Here is a 22,850-nt window from a genome sequence, read left to right on the forward strand (position 1 = left end):
CCTGTACTTAAAAGAAAACTAGCAAATTACAGAATTGCTTAAATTTCATTTATTTGTACTGTAAGCCAAAGGAGCCCCCTCAAGCCAGAAATGCTCCCTCGGGGCTATGGCAGTCAGTGCACTTGTCAAAAGAACACATACAGGCAGTTCAGTGATAGAGAAAAGGCACATTTTTACACACACACACTCATGTTGTGTTCACACACACACACACACACACACACACACCCCCTTTCCAGTCTCCACTGTGAGCAAAATGCTGGTGAGCTCTATCCAAGCCCACCTTGTAATACCAGACAAACAGCACAAACCCCCTCCCCTTACAGAAATGAGGCCATCAAAGGGCACGCTGAAAATGAGCATGGCTTTGGGCTCAGGGGAGGGGCTCAGCAGCTCTTCACAGAAAGCCCCTGTTTATCTGTCTTGCTCAAGTTCAAGTGGAATACAACAAAGTGAAACCCTGAATGTTTGGTGCTGGTAGGGCAAGGTCTGGGTGACACTCTGAGCTCTGCTCTGCCCTCAGGAGCAGGATGGACAGTGCTCTGTGCCTGCAGGGGCAGCATGGACAATGCTCTGTTCACCCAGGAGCAGGATGGACAGTGCTCTGTGCCTGCAGGGGCAGCATGGACAATGCTCTGTTCACCCAGGAGCAGGATGGACAGTGCTCTGTGCCCCCAGGAGCAGGATGGACAGTGCTCTGTGCCCCCAGGAGCAGGATGGACAGTGCTCTGTGCCCCCAGGAGCAGGATGGACAGTGCTCTGTGCCCCCAGGAGCAGGATGGACAATGCTCTGTGCCCCCAGGAGCAGGATGGACAATGCTCTGTCCCCAGGAGCAGGATGGACAGTGCTCCGTCTCCAGAAGCAGCATGGACAGTGTCCAGCACTGCTGGGTCAGGCTCAGCTAATCCAGGCCCAGGCTTGGGGCTGTACCTGCCCTTTCCACCGCAGAGGGAAAGGTGATGCTTTATCTTTGCTGCCAACATATTCCATGTGCTGCACTTTCTGTTCTTGGAAAGAAAACTCCTTGTTTCCCTTCACATTATGACACCGCTTGAAGTGTTACCTTAGTGAGGGTTTTTACATTGTACCATTGGAAATAACTAAAATACAGGAGAGGAAGGGGAAATGAGGACATAAAGTCTTTATGAGTATTTACATATCTCATTATTAAGATAAATGAAGGCTAATTAACAAGGAATTAGCCAGAAGTAGGAAATACAAAATTAATTAAAACTGGTTTCTAAGTAAGATGAATATTACAACCAACTACTGTTAAAACTAAAATATAACATGCTTTTGGAAGCTGTAATAAAATATAAATTAATAATTCTAACAACAAAACCAAAAATTACATAATTGTTTTAAAACACTTTGGAGAGCTAAAATTATTGCTTTTTTCCTCAGAAAAAGCCCAGCAGGGGGGAGCCTCCCCATTCTTCCTGCCAGCCGATATTACATTAACAAAAGTCTTCATGTTAAAGCAAATACTTTACGGATTTAATCGCTGTTGAGAACATAACACATTTCCTAAATAAAATGTAGCACCTCCTGTAATCTCTAACCAGTTCATATGCAATAATGCCTTTGTTTTGTAATGAATTCCACTCCTTCCCCCGAATGTGCCCGTGGTTGCAGGTTCTGCTGAATCACAGCTTACACAACCACAGCCTCCCAAACTCCGGAGCCTCAGCACCGGTGCTGCAACTGGCTGGGCAGCAAGACTTTGCTCTGCAGCTTTCTGTGGCTTGGAGACACCATGGAAATGAGGAATTCGGCATTCCCAGCAGGCGGCTCCTCCAGCCTCATCTGACCTGTCGTCAGCTTTACCCTGATACTTGAAAATAAAGACCAAAAAGCAAGCTAATACTTTTTAGAAGCTTTCAGAACTGCTGGCCTAAAGGTTTCCTTGTCATGTTATCTTAAACTTTTTAAGCCAGCATGCTCAACCTTCCCTTCTCTGCCTTCTGGTTCTGAACTCTTCAATGTTATTTAGGTTACATTTCAAACTTCTCTCTCTGTAAGTAGAGGTGTACTATTGTTCTTTAAAGTGGCAACTGACACTTTAATAAAAAATCCTATGGAAAGCTGGAACAGCCACGTCTACAATTCAGAGCTGCCTCTGTGCTTCCCACATCAGCTTACACTGAGGTGGCAAACACAGCGAGGTAAGAGATGGGAGTCAGAAAGACACTGTTTAATCAAACTGGGGGATTACAATTCGCAGCACACAGAGGTGCAAACAACACGCTTCAGCTCCCCTGCTGTGCCTGCGAGGGCTGGCACAGCCACAGAGCAGCACAGAACTGCCAGACCAACTGTCCCCTGCTCCGAGCCCCTGTCCCTGTTCTCTGCCAGGCTGTCACACGCCCAGCATGCTCACAAACGTGTCACAGACACTTTCACAGTCAGTGTTTGGGAAAGGCTTGTCAGCACTCCATCCCGGGTACAGGCTGCTATATGGCAGCCTGGGATGCCAACACAGCCATGTTTCCTCTCCTCTCAGGAGCTGCCACACAAGGAGAAAGGAATGTGTGAAATAAAAGGGTTTTCTCTTTGAGTCTGTGCATCAGTCCTGATTGGATAGAGTAGAATCCTCACAACCGCAATTCTTCAGAAATCCCATTTTAACCCAGGAAACATATCCTTTCCCTCACACACCCCAAACATTTACCTCTAATAAAGGTATGTTATGTGCACAGGATGTCAACCTGTGCCAGTTTTCCTTTCATTAGGAGAAAGCTTCATTCTCTCACCCTGCTCACCTCTCCCCTACTTTGCCTGTTAGGCATGAGAGTGAGCAGTTCCAAGTCATGCCTAATTTTTTTTCTGAACAGACTTGAAAAGTAAGATAATTTTCTCTGCTGCTTTCTTCAAGCATTCGCCTACACACACCCTCAGGGTTACACCTAGAAGATGCCCTCTGGTAGTCTGCTCTTGGATCACTGCTCTTTAGGAGTGAGTCTGCTCTTGGATCACTGCTCTTTAGGAGTGTCCTCACTTCCAGTTCCCCAGGGACTGGTCCCAGCACCTTTCAGCTACTGTAGTTTTAATAAGCTCATTGTGTATATCCTTGGATGATGATCATACTTTGGAAAGCTAAGCTAAATACAGTATTTTAAATAAACATCAAAGCTGTCTCGCATACTCTTTCACTTCAAGGCTATTCATTAAGATCCCAGCATGAACCTCTGGACTTCCCCATCCCTGGAAGTGTCCAAGGCCACGTTGGACAGAGTCTGGAACAACCTGGGACAGTGGAAGATGCCCCTGCCCGTGGAAGGAGGTTTGGAACAAGGTGTTCTTCTGAGGTCTCTTCCAACCCAAACCATTCCAGGATTCTGTGATTCTATGATTCCAGAAGAGGAAATGCCAGGCAGAAATACATTTCCATGCCCCAGGTTTCTGGCAAAGGAGGAGAGGGCAGTCAGAGGCAAAACTGACCATGTCCCAAGGCAGGGATGGATGTAAGGATGGCTGTTGGTGCAATACCAGTAAATAGCACTTCTGGAGGCAAATGGACCAGTAGTACCTGGGTTTGTCCTCTTCATTAACAATATTCTTGGACTGTGCCTAATGAAATTCTCATACCAAGCTGGAGAATACATTCCTAACCTGTGAGGGACTGGAGGGGCAGGACCATGACTGTATTCTGTGTCTGAAAGGATCCTCCTGCTCTTCTCTATCAGCTGAAGAAGTGCCACAGCTTCCACCTCTCCTTCTTGTAGATGCTTGTCTTATGCGTTCAGTATTTTCCTTCTAATTCCTCTTGAGGAGCCCTCACAAAACTCCTGAAGACCAGATGACAATTGCTAAACAAAAAGTGCTGTAAAACACAAAGGAAATGGGCACTTCTCTTCCCTAATCTTTTTAAGTACATGAAATCTCAGGTCCTACACATGGAGAACAGCAGGTAAAACACCTTCAGACAGAAGTGCCCTTTTAAGCAAATACTTTCCCTTTACTGTAGTACATTTTAACTCATCCTATCACAAGAGTGATCTTTTCTGTAATTCAGAATTCTCAGGACACTCAAGAATATTTGCCCCATCATTTCAAGAGTCTCCATCATACAAAGCTCCAATCATCATTTTTCTGTCAAGCCTCAGAGCAGCACAAGCTTTTCCACAATTCCAGGGAAGTTACAGGAATACAGCTGTACTGAAATACCCAAAGTAAATGCAAATTAAAGTGAGAATCATCACCTCTCCCTGTTGCAATAAAGAGTAAATGTAGGAAGAGAAAAAAAGGCCCAAGAAATAATCATTTAGGCAGCCTTCTAGGATTTCCTGCTTTTTGTAATTTCAGGGGTTATTAGGAAATTGAATATGGAAACATTTCAATCCCGAGTTTCAGGAAAGGAGTTCATATTCTTCATTTATATCCTTCATGAGATGGAGTGCAAGAATTAAAAGCTCTGTAAAAATAGAGCTACAGTCAGTCAGTATCTATGGTTGGCCCCCAGGTAGACAATGACACGATTTTCATACACCTTCTTCATAGTTTTCTCAATTTGCTTCAAAAATACTTGTGGAATCCTCCCACATAAAGTGTGCACTGTATCCAGAAATTTTGACTGCAGAGGGTAGTACAAGGACTGGAAGAGATTGTCTTCAAATGGAAACTAAAGAAAAGGAAAAGAAATTAATTATTAGTTTTCACTAATTGTGAAATGGTATTTTAGAAGGTTCTGTAAGAGAAAACCTTCTATGGGTAGGGAATTACTTGTCCCTCACCTGCCCAAAGTGTCATATCCCCAAACCCATCACTTCAAACCCTCCCTGCTTGGGAGCACCTGCTTTCAGAGGAGTCTGTCTGGGCATATTCCCTGAAACAGCCAATTCCCACAAACTGCACTTCCAGAGTGGGCATTTGCAGGAATTTCACTGACATAGGGACACTGTAAGGAAACAGGTGTTTTGGAGAGCAGGGATGGACACACACAGCACTCCAGGTGGACACAAGAACCTGTGTCTGTGCTCAAGCTTCTGCCTTCCGTATTTCTGGAGGCTCGAGGTGCTCAGGGAGGACAAGCTGGCAATGGATGTTTGTGGACCAGGGCTGCAGCCCCAGCAGGAAGAACACCATTCCAAAACTTTTTTCCTACCTTCAGTATTATAAAAAAGCAATTTCTCAGCCTTTTTGATTAGAATACAAAGAATACAAATACTATAATACAAAGAAGGAATGTTTGAACCACCTCAAATATGTGAGATGCCAAAGCAATTGTGTTCCTTTGTGTCTGACGAGTTTACATCAAACACAACTACACTCAGCCTGATCCGCTGGAAGAGCAATCCCAATGGAGCAGGAATCTGAAGTACAAGGACTCACATCACGGATCACTTCGTAGAGGGCCTTGAAGGTGGGCTGCTTGTCATCGTGGTAGACCCCTCTGTTCCCATGCAGGATGGACACCCCCTCCTCCTCCGCCCCTCTGCAGTTGCTGCCGTACATGCAGTGGTCGGGTCGGTAGTTCCACTGGCAGGGGAACACATAGAGACACTCTGCCCACGTCAGGCAGGGGAGAAGGAAGGAAAAAAGACATGTCAAGCCAGAGTTTGAACAAATTAAACCATGTTTCTGTGAAAAGCTGGGACTGATGATCAGGAAGTGTCCAGTTATTTCTGCAATTATCCCAAGCTCGACAGAGATGCTTCTATCCCTCGGGATGACTGCACACACCTCAGATGTTGGTCCTGGGCCAACAGACAAGGCAACACAAAGTCTGGGAGCAAATACAACTCAAGAGAGCCCTTTACAGAGCTGAAAGTGGCAGAATCAAACCCAGTGAGTACACACCATGTGGCACTATCCAGTGTCCTCTGCCATAGGAGGCAGTTTCTGGAGTGACAGAAAGGACCACTAGGGAAGCACACTCAGCAGTGAGGGTTGCTAAAAATCCTACTCCTTTGGAGACAGCATGGGAAAACATGCAGAGTCCATGCAGTGTCTGCTGCTGAAGCTGCCACAGAGGCCACAACAGTTTGTTACACAGCAGAGCATAAGGGCTGGTGTATTTTACCCACAGCCCTCCTAAGAGCCATCACCCATTAATTTCACAGGTCTGGGTTACTTAAAGATAAGCCAAATTTCTCAGAAGGGCTCATAACTCCCTTTCTCCTACTGATTTTTTCAAACTCTCTCTGCACACAGAACTCACAATCTACTTATCATAAATCACGCCAGTCCCTGAGACCTTTCTGCCTCGGCACTGGAGAACAATGAATCATGTCTGGTGCCAGCAGGTCATGGCACGAGTGCTGAAGATCGAATTCTTCACTTGGCCTTTCCCAGCTTCCCAGGACGCCTGCAGCTGGTCCCATGTCATTCTTGAAGAGTAGGAGAAAAAATTTCTGAACAATTTCTTTGCTTAAGGCCTCTCTAGCAGGAGAGTTCTCCAGAAAGGTAGAACAGCCTTCAGAGATGGGGAAAGGGAGCAGCTCCTCAGGCCCCAGGTAACACAGCTCTGTGTGGTTTTAACTTGCATCTGTACAAAGCCATCTGCAGCATCCTGGCCAATTCCTGCCCAGGCCAGTCTCGGTAACCCAGAATTTGAAACCTCAGAAAGTCCAGTTTTCTGCGTTAACTGTATCCAGTTCTTCTATTTTCTTTTCTTGAGCAGTCTGATGTTATGTAATTCACAAAAAAATATTTACCAGATACAAGGAAAGGACTGTGGTGCAGAGGAATCCCAACATGTGGCTTTGATAGAGAACACTCATCACAAAATCAGGATATTTTTGCAATCTTTGGGTTTTGCTGCACACTTCTGTTAGCAGCCTGAGTTTAGCTTCACAACTAATTTGGCTTCACCTCTTTTTTTTCCCCCCAGGAGACTCTATTCCCATAACATTAATTTCTTTTGGAAATTAATCCCCATTGTATTTTTCCCTAGGTCTGAGGGTAATGTGTAGTGTATCAGGGATGCTGATGTTTCACATCTGTCTGCAGTAAACAGATGTTTGCTTATTGCTTTGCTTCTGCTCACTCCTGTTATTTGCCTGGTTTTGCATATACCCAATTACCCACCCTGTGACTCCTTAGACAAGAAAAAAGGGAACAGAATAAATAAACTTAAATCAAAACTTGTTTTGTTTTTCAGATCATTTGAGGAAATACAAGATCACACAGGAAAACAGGAAAAGCAGGGAGAATGGATACTCAGCATCCATTCAGAGCATGAAATAAGGTTCTCAGCTTGGGAATAGGTACCATGCTCCAGTGTTTTAATCCCTGCATTTCTCACCAGCAGGGAATCTCTGCCACCATCCTGGTGCCTGCTGAGACTGATCACTCTGCTCAGAGCCTGAAGCATCTTCCTCCAGCAGTAACTTCTAGTGAAGGAGCAGAAGCAGGGAGGGCAGCAGTTTCAGACAAGATATTCCCCTGGCTGTGTCCACTTTCTGTCTGTATTAGCTTTGTTACTCATTTGCTAAGTACCAGAAGTCAACCAAATTACAGAAAAACAGGGCATAGCTTTGGAGAAAGTTTGGCAATTTCACAGTCAGATTAACATCTGAAACAAAAACATTTTTCCAGCTACACCCTGGTCCTTAAGCACAATGCAACCTGAACCTCATTCCTTAAGCACAATGCAACCTGAACTTCATTCCTGCACTTGATCATTAATCTTATACTTCACTATTTTCTCAAAATCTCCAGAAAACAGATTTACATATTCAATGGAATGAAGTCCAAGCCCCATTACCTGCAGCAATGTCAGAAATATTTTCACAGGTTGTAAATCCAACCTGTGCACTTGCACAGTAACTTCATGCCAGAGTATTTATGTATATTATAAATAACAAATAGCACTTTAAAAAAATCCAATTCAAGAGATTTTCCCAACACAGACAATCATGACTCCAAACAACATTACTTACCTGGATTAAAGTAAAAAATGATGTTTAGTAAATCCTGGTCTCCCCATGTAATGTAATTTTTGTACTTTTGGTACAATGGATATAACATTTCCTCCCAGGTCAAACCACCAGGTATCATGCTGTTCTGCAGGGTAGGAAAACAGAAGCAAGGGGTTAGTGTCATGATCAGTGCTGTGATATCTGACTCAGGCTGAGCCATATCAGACACCAGGTGAAAAATGAAGAACTGCCAGGAAATGTTAGACCTGCACAGGGTTGGAACAGCAGAGCTGACTGTGCTCCTGTTTAACTAAACAGTAAAAAAAGATCTCCTGGGTCCAGCTTTGAGGTCAGCTCATGCCATTCACAATTTTCCTATTTCAAGCAACAGGAAGGAAAAAAGTGGAAAAATGAAGAGACAAGGTGAAAAATGAGGTATAAAAGCGAGAAAAAAACCTAAAGATCATCTTTCCTGGGAATCAGGGTATTAAGAGCAATGTGGGTTTTTTTCACTCCAGCTGTTCTTGTGTGGGAAACCCCTGGCCCTGCCTGAGGAACCACTTGGGGTAAGCAAAGTTTTAGTGATTACACAGTATGTGCTCAATGAAACCAAAACCCCCTTCACAGAAGAGGGGAGAAGTCAATGAAAATCCTCCCTTCTCACTTACATCAGTCCACGGAGTGGCTCATCTGCAGCAGGATATAAAAGTCTATTTACAAGAGATGCAAAAGTTACAAATTTCTCCCAATAGTCACACTAAGTTTTCTGATATTAAAACACTACAGTGACTGCACTGAAGATCCTTGAGTTTATTCTTTCATATGTTTTCAAGGGAAGGTAAGATGCTGAAGAAGCCATTTTTAGCACTGCTAACAGACTGCAAGTTCTCACTGCTCCAGCCTCTTGAGGAAAGTTCCACATGTTTCAATAATCATGTTCACTAATTGCTTTTGGTATTCAATTATATATATTCTATATTTCTCTGATTCTTTACACTGCAAACTTTATAAAATTTATAATTATCTAAGTTTTGCAAGGTGTGAAAAGCACATAAATCCTGAGTTCCTGCAAGAGCTGCATCTCTTCTCACCTTGAAGTGAGTGCTGCGGATCCGTGTGAGGTTCATGAGCATCACCCCGGAGTTGACTCCGGTTGTGCCGTAGAAAGGGTGACGAGCGAAGCGGCTGTACCAGCCAATCTTGGGGATCTCGTGCTCCGGGGCCATGGCAGCCAGCTGGGTGGAGTTGAACTCCTTCAGGATGTGCCAGATGTCCTCGATGGGCCTCAGGAAGAGAACATCAGTGTCCACATAAAGGAGGGAATCCACGTCCTTTAAAATGACCTTTGGGGTTGGCACAGCGAGGAAGAGGAAGAGGTGAAAAAAAAATCAAAGAGACAAGAAACAGGAACATTATTGGCAAAAAGTACTTTTCTTTTAAACTGATAGTTTGGAAGAGGTTATTGATTTATCAGCTAAATGTAATTACACAGAGGAACAATTGTTATCAGGTTATTGACTTGTTGTTTGTTGTGGGTTTGGGGGTTTTTATCTGTACAGTAAAACAGCTACCAGAGCACAGAGGTTGGATTAAACTTCTTACGACACAACCACCCACCAAGCTCTCAAAAATACCTTAAATGACTATTGTATCAATTCAGAAATAAGATGTAAATAGTATGTATTTACAGAGCTTTGTCAGCTCATTTCAAGGTCTGTAAGTGGTGAAGCACAGTGTTTTCCACAGCCAAAAAGGGTAACCCAGGAGAGCAGAATACTTTCCATTTCATACCATGTTTCCTTATGCCCTTCTAGAGACTCTCTTTCCCATTACAACCTTGTGCTCCCAATCCTTACATTCAGTATTAATACACATAAATGTTTCACATTAATTAAGACAACCCCATCAATCACAGCTGTATGTGCATCCTCCTGAAGAACAAAATGTGCTTGCTGAACAGAAGTGTCTCATTAAAACTCACCAGGTCAGGTTCTGTTACCAGACTCTGTCCCAGGAATCACCACAGTGAAGTCAGTCAGGTGAGAAGGGTGTGAACTGCAGATTAGAGCAGGATATTTAATCTGTTCCTGCTGACCATGTTCCCCCTTGTGGCTGCCCAAATCCTTACAACACACTCATTCATTAACGCCAGTGGGGCAAATTAGGTGGTGCTTCAAAGTCCGAGAAAGCTCTACCAAAGTTTGTACCTGCTATTTGTAAGGTCATTTGATAGGTAATAAAGATCATTACCTACAGCTGACCACCAGTTTCAGCTGCACTTTTGCTGCTTTTATCCATTATTTGCTTAAACTGTCAAAAAATTTCTGAAGGATTGGGATTTTCTTACTTTGGTCTCAGGAAAAAGCCCTATTTTTCTCTCCTTCACTGAAAAGCAAACCCAAAGGCTTTGGATTCTCACCAGGTTGTGGAACACAACAATCACTCTCTCCTCCCATTGCAATGATAGTAATGACAAGCTCTGCTATTTATGCAGGTTACAATAAATTCCACCAAAGAAATTGGATTTTACATAAATTCAAATGTATTGTGATTGAGCATTACCTGTGAAATGGAGTGAACAACATGAAGATTTTCAACAAGTGGATGAAAAATATCACCTTTAAACACACTCAACAGGCATCCACTGAGATGCCAAATCCGTGAGTACAGACTTAAATGGGATTTTTCACCTGACTGAACACTTTGGGATTCAGACTGACATTGAGTCAAGTTTAACAAATCCCTGGCCTGTATTTCTGACAGGATAACGACATGTTCTTCCTACAGAACAGGACAGGCAGGAGAAGGAAGTGTCTCTGCATTTTAAACAAAAGTAACACAACAGTCTCCAAGTAAACACATCCAGCACAATCCAGATCACTCTGCTGAATGGAAGGGTAGAGCAATACACCATTTCCCCACAAAAACCACCACAAACCAGCATGTGGAGCTATCAATAAATGAATGACACAAACAGTTCAATAACACACTAAGAGCTCAAAGTAAATATTTGCAGATATTAAGTATCCTGGAGTCCAGTACTTAAAAACCAAACCAATAAAAAAAGACAGCTACTGTATAAATAAATCAATACAAGACAGACAGCTGAAAAGAAGAAAGGTTTTCAGTTTAAGGATATCCTGGATATTTTGTATTAATTATTCTGCAGCACCTACAAGCCCTAGTTCATAGGGGCCTACTATATGAAGACATATAAAATAAAAATACATTAAAAAAGTCACCCCAAAATTTACTCTGAGACAGGAGATAAGAACACAAAGAGAGCAGAAACTATTAGACTTTACCTGTGAGACTTTAGACTATTAGACTTCACACTGTAGACCATGTAAGGTTTTTTCCCATGGGGGCTCTGGTAAAGAGACAAGTTCAGGTATTTTTCAGGAGGAAAAACTTCCCTCAGTTAAGGGAGAATTTTAACAGGTGCCTATAGCCACTCTTCACTCCTCCCAAGCATAAGTGACAACCTGGGCACTGCTTCTTCCAGCAGGAAAATACTCTTTCAGCAGCCTTCAATATACAAATAAATTTAAGTTTGTGGAAGTCAATGGACTGTAATAATTTTCCTCTGGACTCCAAAAGGTACTTCAGTTCTTTGTGCAGTGGGTGCCTTACCAGCACCTGACCCCACCTTCTATTCCTCCTCTCAGGGCTCACACCCTGTCCTTGCTGGTTCAGCAAAAGACTCTTCCCTCTCCTGTGTCCAAAGTGTTGCCCTGCAGTGACACCCAACAGGCTGAATAAAAAAGCTGTACTACCTCCTTTAAGACTTTCACACTTTTCCCTTTCACATATGAAGAGTCAAGACATTTAAAACCTGCAGATGTGAGTTTGAATTGCTCCCATCCCTCCTGGCAGTGCCTTGGGAAGGGGCAGATTTCACATCCCCATTTGGGGAGTGAGAGCTCCTCACACTGCAGGGACATCCAGGGCAGGTTAAAAATGACACCCAGCTGACCTGGAGCAGGAGCCACACCACAGTGTGTCTGGAGGTCTGAGCTCACACAAACCATGCAGACTCACCTGACAGACTGGGATTTTGGGAAGGAATGGCCAGATTCATGGCTTGACTGTCCTTGTCTTCCCCCTCGCTCTGCAGGCACTTACAGCTTAAGGGAAGTGTGATTTTTTCTTCTCTTGCAGCTATATAGAATATTCTTAGTAAATCTGTCAGAAAGTTCTGCACAGAACTGGCTATATTTAGCCTGGCACTTCACTTAAATACTCAATTATCTGTAATTTGATTTCACAACTTCTGTCTCCATAGATTCTCCCTGGGTTAGCAAGGTTGGCAAGGAATAACACACTCCTGTGTAAACATGCTGGTGTACTGTGAAGTTGGGCTACCTAAGGATTTGTGAGGGCTGGCATGGCAGCCTATCCCAGCTTTATACAAAATTAGGGACAAATCAGAAATCTTGATGCTAATGTAACAGCAACACAAAGCTGAGATAGTAAACTTAGTTGTAGTAAGCAATTAACTCAAATTACAATAGAGACTTTTGTCTAAATAAGGCCCTGGCATCTATTCCCAGTGCTGCCACCAATCCACCGGGTTGGATACTCGAGCATTCTCGAGAGGAAAGCTGTAACACAGGGATATTGCTAATCTACCTTAAAAGCTCTTAAGTAGATTAAGTGTTTTGAGAAGGGTTCTAAATGTTCATCCAAAAATCATCTGAAAATCCCTTAGGCATTTCAGGATACTTTAGCTGATTGTTTTGGTGCTCCAGTCCAGCAGCACAGAGACAGCTGCACTCATCTCATGGGACCAGCATCCCTGGGACCAGAGGATGTTCAGCACTGGTGTCTTAACACCCATGTCAGTAGCACAAACCAGTTTCAGGTGACTGGTGAGAGCACTACCTTTCTAGTTCATTGTTAAAGTTTCTTTTTGTGCTCATGTAAAGATCTCCATGCTCCTCTCTTTGTCTTTACAGATGCCCTGGATGGTTTTATTGCAGCAGATTGCAGCAAGAGATTCAGGCTTGTGAGATTACACGGAGGCTCAATGTGCATTATCTGCATGGAAGTGCCTAAACAGGATCAGATGTCACTGAATCTCTAAAAATGCAGGATGCTGTACAATATTCCTTAGTATTTTAGCATCCCAAATAGATTGAACAAGTTGGGAACGTGTAACTCAACCTGTAAGCCAGGACAGAACAGTTCCTTACTGCAAACTGCAGGGTCACATCCCACAGCTCCAGTTTTATCAGTACCCAATTTTCCCTTAACACATTCCTCATACCCTCCTGTCCACTTTCACAGCCTGCTGGTGCTGCAGAGGAGATTTCTTTGGCAGGAGAGGCACTTGTGAATCAAAGACTCACATTCCATTCGGGCTTAGCATTATCAGGAGCGAGACAATTTGCACAACTGAGAGCTAAACAGCTGATAAACTCAACTATTGCTCTCTTGGGGTCCTCCCTAAATCCAGGCACGTTTTATGCTGCTGCAGGGGGACAATGCTCAGTACAGGGAAGGATAAGAAAAAAACCTACACTGACATCCTGCTGGTATTTACTTAAAATGAAAGTCAAAATAGTTCTCTAAACAATAACACTTGGAACCCTCTGCTCCTGCTGTGTGCAGACAGTTCAAATGGGATGTCAGAACCCAGTTATCAGGCACCAAAATAAAATAATGATGGCTGAAATTACCCAGAACCAGCCCAAGGTTCTGTCAGCCTGCAAACTCAAGAACCAAAGCCCAGCTGGACATTTGCCACCTCAGCCATTACTACAGCTTGTTTTCTTCACTACATCCTCACCAACTCGGTGTCAGCTGCAACTCCTCTCGGACAACCCCTCCTATTCAAAGCCATAAACCTCAGCCTGACCACACACAACATTCTGCAACTGCCCCAGGAGACACAAACACATTCCAAGCTGCCTCCTTGTTTTGCTCAGACAACATGCAACAGTCTAATATTCCTCACAAGTTACTGGAGAACTTCAGCAACACGTGAGTGACAAAAAGGAATCAATAAAAGCACTGCCCAGCCTAAAGGAATCAGCGTAAACCCTTCTCTGTCATCACAAGGGGGATGACAAATGAAAGTGAAACCATAACCATTCTTCTCTTAGAGCACCACAATAACAGAAAATACCACAGCAATAAGAAGAGATTTGTGTTTACCTAATACATCCTGACAAACACTCTGTATTGAACAATCAAATGCTCAGGGATTATTTTCCAGGTGATATAAATATTTCCTCAGGGAATAGAGGATCCCTGCTGCAGTTGGAGTTACTTTCAGCCCATCTGGCCTTTGTGCAGTTGATAGTCCACCCCTAAATGGAAGATCAACAGAACTGCTGACAGCACATATTTTCTCACATATGTATTCATAGGCTACGTATCTGGACGTGCAGCTGTCTCCTGATTGCTTCCATCTGAGAGAGCAGAGATTTCTTTGTCCCCCCCATGTCTCATAAGACAGCAATGAAGAAATCTGGGTCATGTGAACAGCTTGTCACTTCACTGGAGTCACCCCAACCAACAGCAACGCACGAGATAGTTTTGATAAATGTTCTCAGTTTCACAGAAATTGCTTTATGCAAAAGTTCTTTCCATTTCTGAGACGCAAAATTGTTATCAACACTTTCCTTCTCTCCAGCAACCTTAAACATTTTCCAAGTTTCTGACACTAGGTATTATACAGTAAATAATATAATTTGAAGATCCCAGGAAACACAAAGACTCTTGCACGAAATCTAACTTTGAGCACACTGGAATTACCACCTCAAGGGCAATTCCGACAGTCCTTGGAAAAAGAAACAAAACTCATGGAAAAGGGATTGCTGAGAGCATCAGTTTAAGGGCTAACATATGGAAAGGAAGATGGTGTGTAAAGAGGACATGCTGGAAAGAATGTTTTCCATGGAAGGCACGCAGCATCTACCCCAAAAGATCTGCCCTGAGAGAGCTCTGGAGTCTGGAGAGCCCGAGAGGCTCATGGAACTGGAGGCAAATCAGAAACACACGTCCTTTGTCAGCCAAAAAAAGCCAGGCTGGATTTCTGTGTTGTTCTTTACAGTGTCTAAAGCACAAACTAAAATATCTTTAAGCAAACATTTCAGCCTGAAAACTGTTTTAATACTACACCAGCAAATCCTCCTTTCTGTGGAATTAACCTTTTCCTGAAGCAAAGAACTCCAGGTGCCTTACCGGAAGAAACAGGCGCTGGGCAGCACATGGTTTGAATAACTTTTTCCATTCCTGAGCATTTCCTACTGAGAAGGTTATTGGGTAAATGTTGGATTCAAACTTCTTTGTATATGAGGAAGGCCACTCTTTTAACTGAAAGACACAACGGGAGGATCAGCTTTTTTAGAAAACTATGAATTTGTACAGTAAACAACGTGCTCAGCTGCCACATGTTCATGTCAGTGTAACTTTTCTCAGAGATTTGCAACTTATTAGTAACTCATCTATTTACTTACCAAACTACAAAGAAACTCACCTTCTTCTCAAATTCAGGCTTGAGGGAATCCTCAGCAAAAATGTGAAAGCAGAGTCTCCTGTTGCTGAAGAGAACTGCCGATTTCAGCATGATCAGCGTCTCCTCCAGCCGGTCCCCACATGCCACCACTGCCAGATGCATGCACGGCAAGGATGGAGCCTCCTTGGGGTGCTTCTGTTCCCCAGGCTTCCTGAAAATTCAGAAATAGGCAGAAAAAGTACTGAGGTAAACATGAAGAGAGTCCCCCATTAGCAGACATTGGGGTTTTTTCTTCCCCTTCCTTTTGTAAGGGATCAGGAGTATTTTCTGGTCAGATATCCACCAAACATGCACATGGCTATGCTGACTTTTGTCAAGGGTCCAGATCAATAGTGTTACAATTATAACACAAAGAAATGTGCTATTTTCAGAAATATTCTGTCATTCCTACATTTCTGGATTTGCATAAATTGCTGCACTACAGACACAGATGAAAGCTGATTCCACAGCACCTCAAACCAGACACCACCTCGCTCTTTTCCCAGCTCAGAGGTCAGGAAGCCAGAACAGAGTTACAACCACCCAGCCAACTTTCTAACACAATGCAGATCACACAACTACATCCAGCAACTTCATTCCCAGGCTTCTAATGGCTAGACTGGAAGAAGACATCCATACTTTAAAAAAAGCCCCACTCCATCCATATGTAAATTGTTCTAACAGTTAATTAATTTTGTTATTAAAGATGCATGCCCTAATCCTGGCCTGAAGGCATTGGCACAGTTTCAAAGGACTTGCTCTCTATTTCACCCCACGGAATCGCTGAGATTTTGCTAAAATAGAGAATTTTGAAAACAAACATATTCACATGTCCCAGATGAGTCAGACTATATTCCACAAGTGGTCAAGGGCCAAACTATGGGCTTTTCACTCAGCACCCACCTGTGTGGGATTTATATACACTTCAGCCAGAATACAGGGGAATCTGTGCATAAGAGGCACATTTACCTGCTGGCCAGAAAAATCAGGGCTCTCCTGGGGAGATGAAGACATTTTGAAAACAGCCATTTGGTTCTGTGTGTCCCCCTGTTCAGTGTGGAGGTAAAAACTGCATCTTGCAGGAATGTTTCTACCATGTTAGAGTCACATTCCAACAAGGATGGCACTTATACCCCATTACATGGGATGTAGCTGATCAAGCAACTCCATCATGTCACAGTAATCACTCCAGGAGAGTTCCAAAGGCAAATCACAAATCACTGCCCTTTCTGGACATACCTCTGAGCAGAGGACATCAATCCTGGCCTCTTCTCAGCATACTCAATTACATACACACAATTAATCAGGAAAGTCAATACTACAAACAGAAGTTCTAAATAAATAGGAAAATGGCAGTTATAAAGCTGTTACTACTTTTACAGACATTACAGTTCTGTTCTGTGTAAGAACAGAGTTCTATCCCACAGAGTAACTCACCTCTGTAAAGGAACACCAGCTACTGGCACTTTACTGACTATACAAAGCAACATGTTTCATTAAGGGTTTAAAGTCTTCTGCTTTAGTCTTAATTAACCCCCAATTTCATCAATGTATAAATAATGGAATACGACATCTATGTGAAGTGGTATTTACTTTCCAACCAATTAGTGTAAAAACTGCTGAATTATTGAAGTGAATAATTAGCTGCTCACACAGATCACCTTTTCCCCCTTCTCCCTATCTGTTTAATGTTCCCTCTTAATTGAGTCTCTAAATCAAGCCATAGGCAGGCTGGGAACTGCTTTGATGTAGCTCGTGGCAATGGAATTCAGTGGGAGAGGGACTAAACTACACTTTTATTGCAGCATTTCAAAACCCAACACCAAAGCACTCAGCTTTGCTGTGCAGTTTTAGCCACAGTGAGCTCTCCATTACACAGATATTTCATACTGAAAAATCCAAGATGTGCAGACAAGCACTTCCAATGGACAGACTCAGCAGAAGCAACTCTTGATGAAAGCAGAATTCTCAGTAAAGCCCATGGGAGTAGGGATAACAAGAGACATCCTGCTCCCCACCCCAGGGAGTGGAGGAAACAGATGAGCCTTGGAGGTGAGGAATTACCAGTTGCCAAGGGGCTCAGGAGCCTGTAAGAGCCTAAGCAGGAATAAAATCCCCCAAAGGAGCATGAGGTAGTACTTGAACTACTCCAGTAACAGTCTGGGACACTGAGGGCAACAGTAGGGAGAAAAGTAGCAACAAAGTACAGAAGAACTCTGGGACACAACATTTTGCATATTTTTTAGGAAACTGGAGGACTGTGAAAACAAAGATGAGCTGGAATGGGGGATAAAAAAGTGCCCCAGCAGGATGGATTTGACTACAGTTTTAACCTAGCCCTTCAAAATAACAATTATTATCCATAGTCTGAGAGGAGGTAGCAGGTGTACAGGCAAAGCCAAACTGCCAGGAAGGCAAAGAAGCAGACCACAGCAAAGAACATCCCAGCTCCCCTTCCCTCCTCTGTTCACACACACACCTACACACACACTGCAAGGAGCAATGGAAGGGACAGGGAGAAGTATCAGCTGGATGAAAGGATATTCCTTAAGGATCTGCAGGACACAGCCAAGTTGTCCTACCTGTACAATGGAACAGCTGTTCCAGCAGTGAGAGTTCCCTGCCTCAGGAGAATCCCAACACATTAAAAGCCCATAGATCCACAGTAGCCAATTCTTCCTAACGTTTATATGCACATTCACTCATTTATACTCCAACTTGTTGGCTATGAAAAGTCTATGGTCAGATTTTAAAACCTAAGTTAAAGGTTTACATGCACCTAAATCAGTGACCTGAGCCTTAAAGTTTAATGTGTTTGATGAGAACAAATAAAGAAACTAAGATAAAGCACCACAGAAAGCATCACAAAACACAGACTGATAAGATGGAGCACGATAAAATGTTTATAGCAAAGACCGTCCAACAACACAGAGCAGCTCCCATCCAGTTGCTCACTGGTATTTTATTTACTGCATACATTTTTTTCTGACAGGCACTGACACAGCAGGAGCAGCCTGAGTGCTCAAGCACAACAGTGTGCATTTCTAGGTCTTAAAGTTTAGATTACATGTAATTTTCTTATTAGTCACAGCGAAAGTGTCTCAAACATAATTAACCCAAAACCTGTCTAAATCAATCCAAATCCATTCAAAATAATGCATTCCCATCTCATTACAGAGCCTGCTAATCTATTCAAGCCTTCAAATTTATTCCTGAGAGAAAGATAATGCATGCAGTTTCTTACAAAATGCAATATAGTTGTTAATTTTTGAAACCTCCTTCATATTATGATCTCATTTACTCTTGCAGCACAAACAAGGTTAGAGTGAGGCATTGTATCCAAACTGGTGATTCACTGAACAGGCTCCTTCCCTGACAGTCACCCCTGAGTCAATGTCCCAGCAGTGGCTCCACAATATGAAACACATTTTCTCATACACTTTAAAACACAAATTAGAAGGGCTCTACATGTTGTTTAAACAAAGTTTTCTCACTTCAGTGCAGTTGCACAAAACCGACTGTAGCTGCTGACAACCAAAAAACTGAAGTTTCAACCTCCTCCTGCTGCTCAGAGAAAGGGAAAAATGACACTCAAAACCAGAATGGGCATTTCTATCTCCTGCTATCAAGTGGGTTCTTTGTGAAAAAGGTATTAAATATCTGGGGTTTCAGCACATTCCCAAACTCAAGCCAAACTGGTACGTGTGTGCACACAGGCTGCAAAGGAAGAAAAAGTATCTTGACAAGTTGCCATGCAAGAGATGTTTTTCTTTGGAAAAAAGTTACTTTCAGGGAACTAAATGTGCTGGCAAAGGTTCACTTCCCGAGCCTTGCCACGCTGGTTTAAAAGACAGAGTGGTCACATCTGCCCCTCCAATGTAAAATAACCCTTCTGCTTTTGGATACTTTGCACACGTTGGTTTGGCACATACTTAAAATTCTTCATATGAAAAATGTCTTACTGAAGGCCTAGGATTTGCTACTTCCTAAAGGAAGGAGCACTAAAACCACCATCAAAAATAAGTTTTCAAAGCTTTCAAAACCAGAAACTTAAATGCAATGCTCACCTAGATTTGCCAGAATTATCTAATGGCCAAAGCAGGACATAGGAATGTCACTGCTCACATTTGCTAAGTACCAGCCTGGTAATGATATGGCCATACATGCAGCTTTTATCATTCATAACTACTTATGTTAGAAGAAACCTGCACTTGAAACCTAAAAACTGGTATCTGCTGTCATTATGTGGCTGCAGAAAGCAGAATTACAAATCACAGTTAAGATATAATTCACCTTCCCTGAAAGATGCTGATATCATAAGGCAAACACATCCCTAGATAATGCCTTCGTTTCTGAGCTCAGCCCAAAACCTGCATTCTCTGACCAAACTACACAAACCAACTTGGCAAAACTGACTTTGAACAACTTTTTACATTCACACTGACAAAACTTCACTAAGGTTCAGTGACTCAACTATGCAGCCTCATATGAGCATGTACACTGGCCTGTTTCTTGTGCTCCAAATTCAAGCCTCTCACCTCTCAATCTAGCCTGGATCATGATTTTTAAGCCCAGCACATCCCACAACCTGATGCCTTTCCAAGAAGACAGGCACCACCTCCACTTGGACCATGTTATGTCACACTCTCCCCACAAAAATTCTGTGTTAGGGATAAATTGGATAAATTTTTAGTAGTAACTAACTCCACATAGAATCTTTCAGTAACGAGACCCACAAATTTGTGCTTCTTATTATACAAACTCCTGCTGGGGCCAATGGTACAGGATCATGAGGATAAAAACAACCAGCGAACACCACAAACAAAATTTTGAAGTAAAGGCATGGTTTGAATACAGAATTCCCCTTTTGTTGTTGTTGTGTTGCAGACCTTGTAAAAAGTACTTGCAAAGTCAATAAATAATTGAAAAGTTAGATAATGTCAAAGTTTGAAACATGAAGATGATACTGAAAAGCTCATTGAAATGGAACAGTTGTTTACACTCCTTGGCAGTTCCATCCTTTCTGTGCTCCCTCCTTCAGTGCTGTTCTTGATTTCCATGATAATCGCAGAGATATGCCTTAAAGAAAAATGACTTCAGGAGGTACAGTTGCTAGTGGAAATAATCCTGCTTTAATACAGGCATTTGGATTCTGTCCGTGACCCATTCTCAGCCCCAGTAAACATCTTCCTGCATTCAGTGAGGTAACAATGCTGGGGAGAAACCAACTGCTTTAATAAGTTAAGGAGTAAGAGCTCAAAAAACAGGAATAGTCTTTCATTCAGAGCATCTCTGTGAAATCATGAATCAAAGACACAAAGACATACCAAGTTAATTAGATATATGAGGTCACACTGACCATAATATAATTGGAATGCAAAGGGAAAAACAGTCCTCCACCCACCAAAAGCTGCCAGGGTCTCCTTCTGAACTAATTAGTTCTTTTAAAATAGCCTGTCTGTAAGGTGGTGGGAAACACAACGCACCACGACTGCAAACTTTTTTAAAAAGTTATGCATAATAAATTTACACAGAAAAAGCATTCAAAACAAAAAGCTCGAGAGCTTAAAATCCACTGGTGCCTCCGCAGTTTGGAACCCAGTGGTACCACACAGCAATAACCAGTCACCTTCCCTAATGAAAAATCCGCCAAAGTGAAGCTCCCAAGGTGACAGCAGCTCCGCATTCCTGCCGGCGAGCACCACATTCCCCCCGCCAGCCCGCGAAACGAGGCCAAAACTAATGGGAAAGCAGCAATTTCAGGCGCTGCGCTCGCACAGCCGCGCAGGGAGGGACCCGCTGCCCGGACGGGGGGACTGGCGGCGGAGCAGAATCTGCCCCTGTCGCGGCAGCTCCGGCAGCTCCGCGGGGCGGAAAGTTTGCACATCCAGCCAGGGCAGCGTGCACAGCGCGCTCTCACCCCCGGGCACTCGTTGGGGCCACGGGAACACATCTGGGAGAGGGAAGTGCCCGAAGGAGCGGTGGCAAAGGGAGGGGACCCGCGGGGAGCCGGGGGCGTCCCGCTAGGGCCGGGCACGGGGGATGCGGAGGGCACGGCCGGGGATGCAGAAGGCACGGAGGATGCGGAGGGCAGGGCTGGGAGATCACGGAGGATGCGGAGGGCACAGCGGGGTTCGGAGGGCAGGGCTGGGGGATCATGGGGGGTCCGGAGAGCATGGGGGGGTTCGGAGGGCACGGCCGGGGGATGCGTAGAGCACGGGGGATGCGGAGGGCAGGGCGGGGGGATCACGGGGAGTTCGGAGGGCAGGACGGGGGATGCGGAGGGCACGGCCGGGGGATGCGGAGGGCACGGGATGTTCGGAGGGCAGGGCGGGGGATGCGGTCACCCCCCGTACCTGTCGGCGGCGCTGCCGGGGCTCCGGCGCAGGGGGCTGCGGCCGAGGCGCGGCGGGCGGGCGGGCGCGGAGGGCGCGGGCGGCGGGGCCGCGCTGCCCGCCAGCAGGTAGAGCAGCAGCAGCACGGCGAGGCACAGCAGCGCCGCCGCCACCTTGCAGGGCCGCCGCATGGCCGGGTCAGCGCGGCCGCATGGCCGGAGCCGGTGCCGGCCCGAGCGGGGACGTGTCGGCTCGGCCGGGGCGGGGCCGCCCCTACCGTACTGTCTGGAGTAGCGGCCGCAGCGCCTCCTGCGCCGGCCGGGGGCTCCCAAAAACAACGCCAATAAAGCTGCTTGTTTGCTAATGACTTTTGGTGGTTGCCAATAACGCCGTCGGCTCGGAGCGCTCCCTCGGCACGGCAAGGCAAAGCTCCGGGGGCACCTGTGATCTTACCTGTGCAGGTGTGCGCAGCGAGGTGGGCAGCAGGGAAAGGACAAGGGGGCACGGGCTCAAGCTCTGCCAGGGGAAGTTGAAGTTGGAGATCAGAAAAAAATTCTTTGCAGAGAGAGTAATCAGGGATTGGAATGGCCTACCCAGAGAGGTGGTGGATTCACCATCCCTGAAGGTTTTTAAACTGAGACTGGACGTGGCACTGAGTGCCATGATCTGGTAAAGGGACTGGAGTTGGACCAAGGATTGGACTTGATGATCTCAGAGATCTTTTCCAACCCAATCTATTCTATGACTCTGTGAAAGGTGAGAGGACACGGGGCTCTGCAGCGCGTTTCCCTGTCTGTGCCATCAGCCAGACTGGCGCTCAGCTTCCCCCGCCTGGCAGCCACAGTTCATCACCTCCATACACGCTGTTCTCATCCCACCTGCTACGAGGGCAGGTTGTATCACAATAAACTGCAATACGTGTAGAACAGCGAAGGAACAAGCATTCACTGACTTCTGTGTGGCTTTGAACTTGTCCCCGTGTGACCCATCTCAGCCCCTCCTGTGTGCAGCATCCTCAAAGATCACAACACTGTGAATTTCACAGAAATAAATCCTATTTGGGTTCATAATCTGATTTATGACCTTTAATGAACAGAATGACAGAAATGCAAGAATTCTTGTTGCCTCATGGAGCTGGAGTGTAAGCT

General features: G+C 44.5%; 1 protein-coding gene across 1 annotated transcript; it reads right to left on the reverse strand.

Annotated features, from left to right (window-relative positions):
• Positions 1–43: 43 nt before the first annotated feature.
• Positions 44–21,921, reverse strand: GXYLT2 (glucoside xylosyltransferase 2). Its single transcript, XM_071549669.1, has 7 exons — positions 21,724–21,921; positions 15,350–15,539; positions 15,055–15,186; positions 8,955–9,206; positions 7,885–8,008; positions 5,333–5,505; positions 44–4,622 (listed from the first exon to the last, which is right to left on the reverse strand). Exons 1-7 carry the CDS (start codon positions 21,891–21,893, stop codon positions 4,440–4,442), a joined length of 1,224 nt encoding a protein of 407 aa, XP_071405770.1. The 5' UTR covers positions 21,894–21,921; the 3' UTR covers positions 44–4,439.
• Positions 21,922–22,850: the final 929 nt, after the last annotated feature.

This window comes from Pithys albifrons, chromosome 3, assembly GCF_047495875.1.
Source record: "Pithys albifrons albifrons isolate INPA30051 chromosome 3, PitAlb_v1, whole genome shotgun sequence".
NCBI classification, from domain to species: domain Eukaryota; kingdom Metazoa; phylum Chordata; class Aves; order Passeriformes; family Thamnophilidae; genus Pithys; species Pithys albifrons.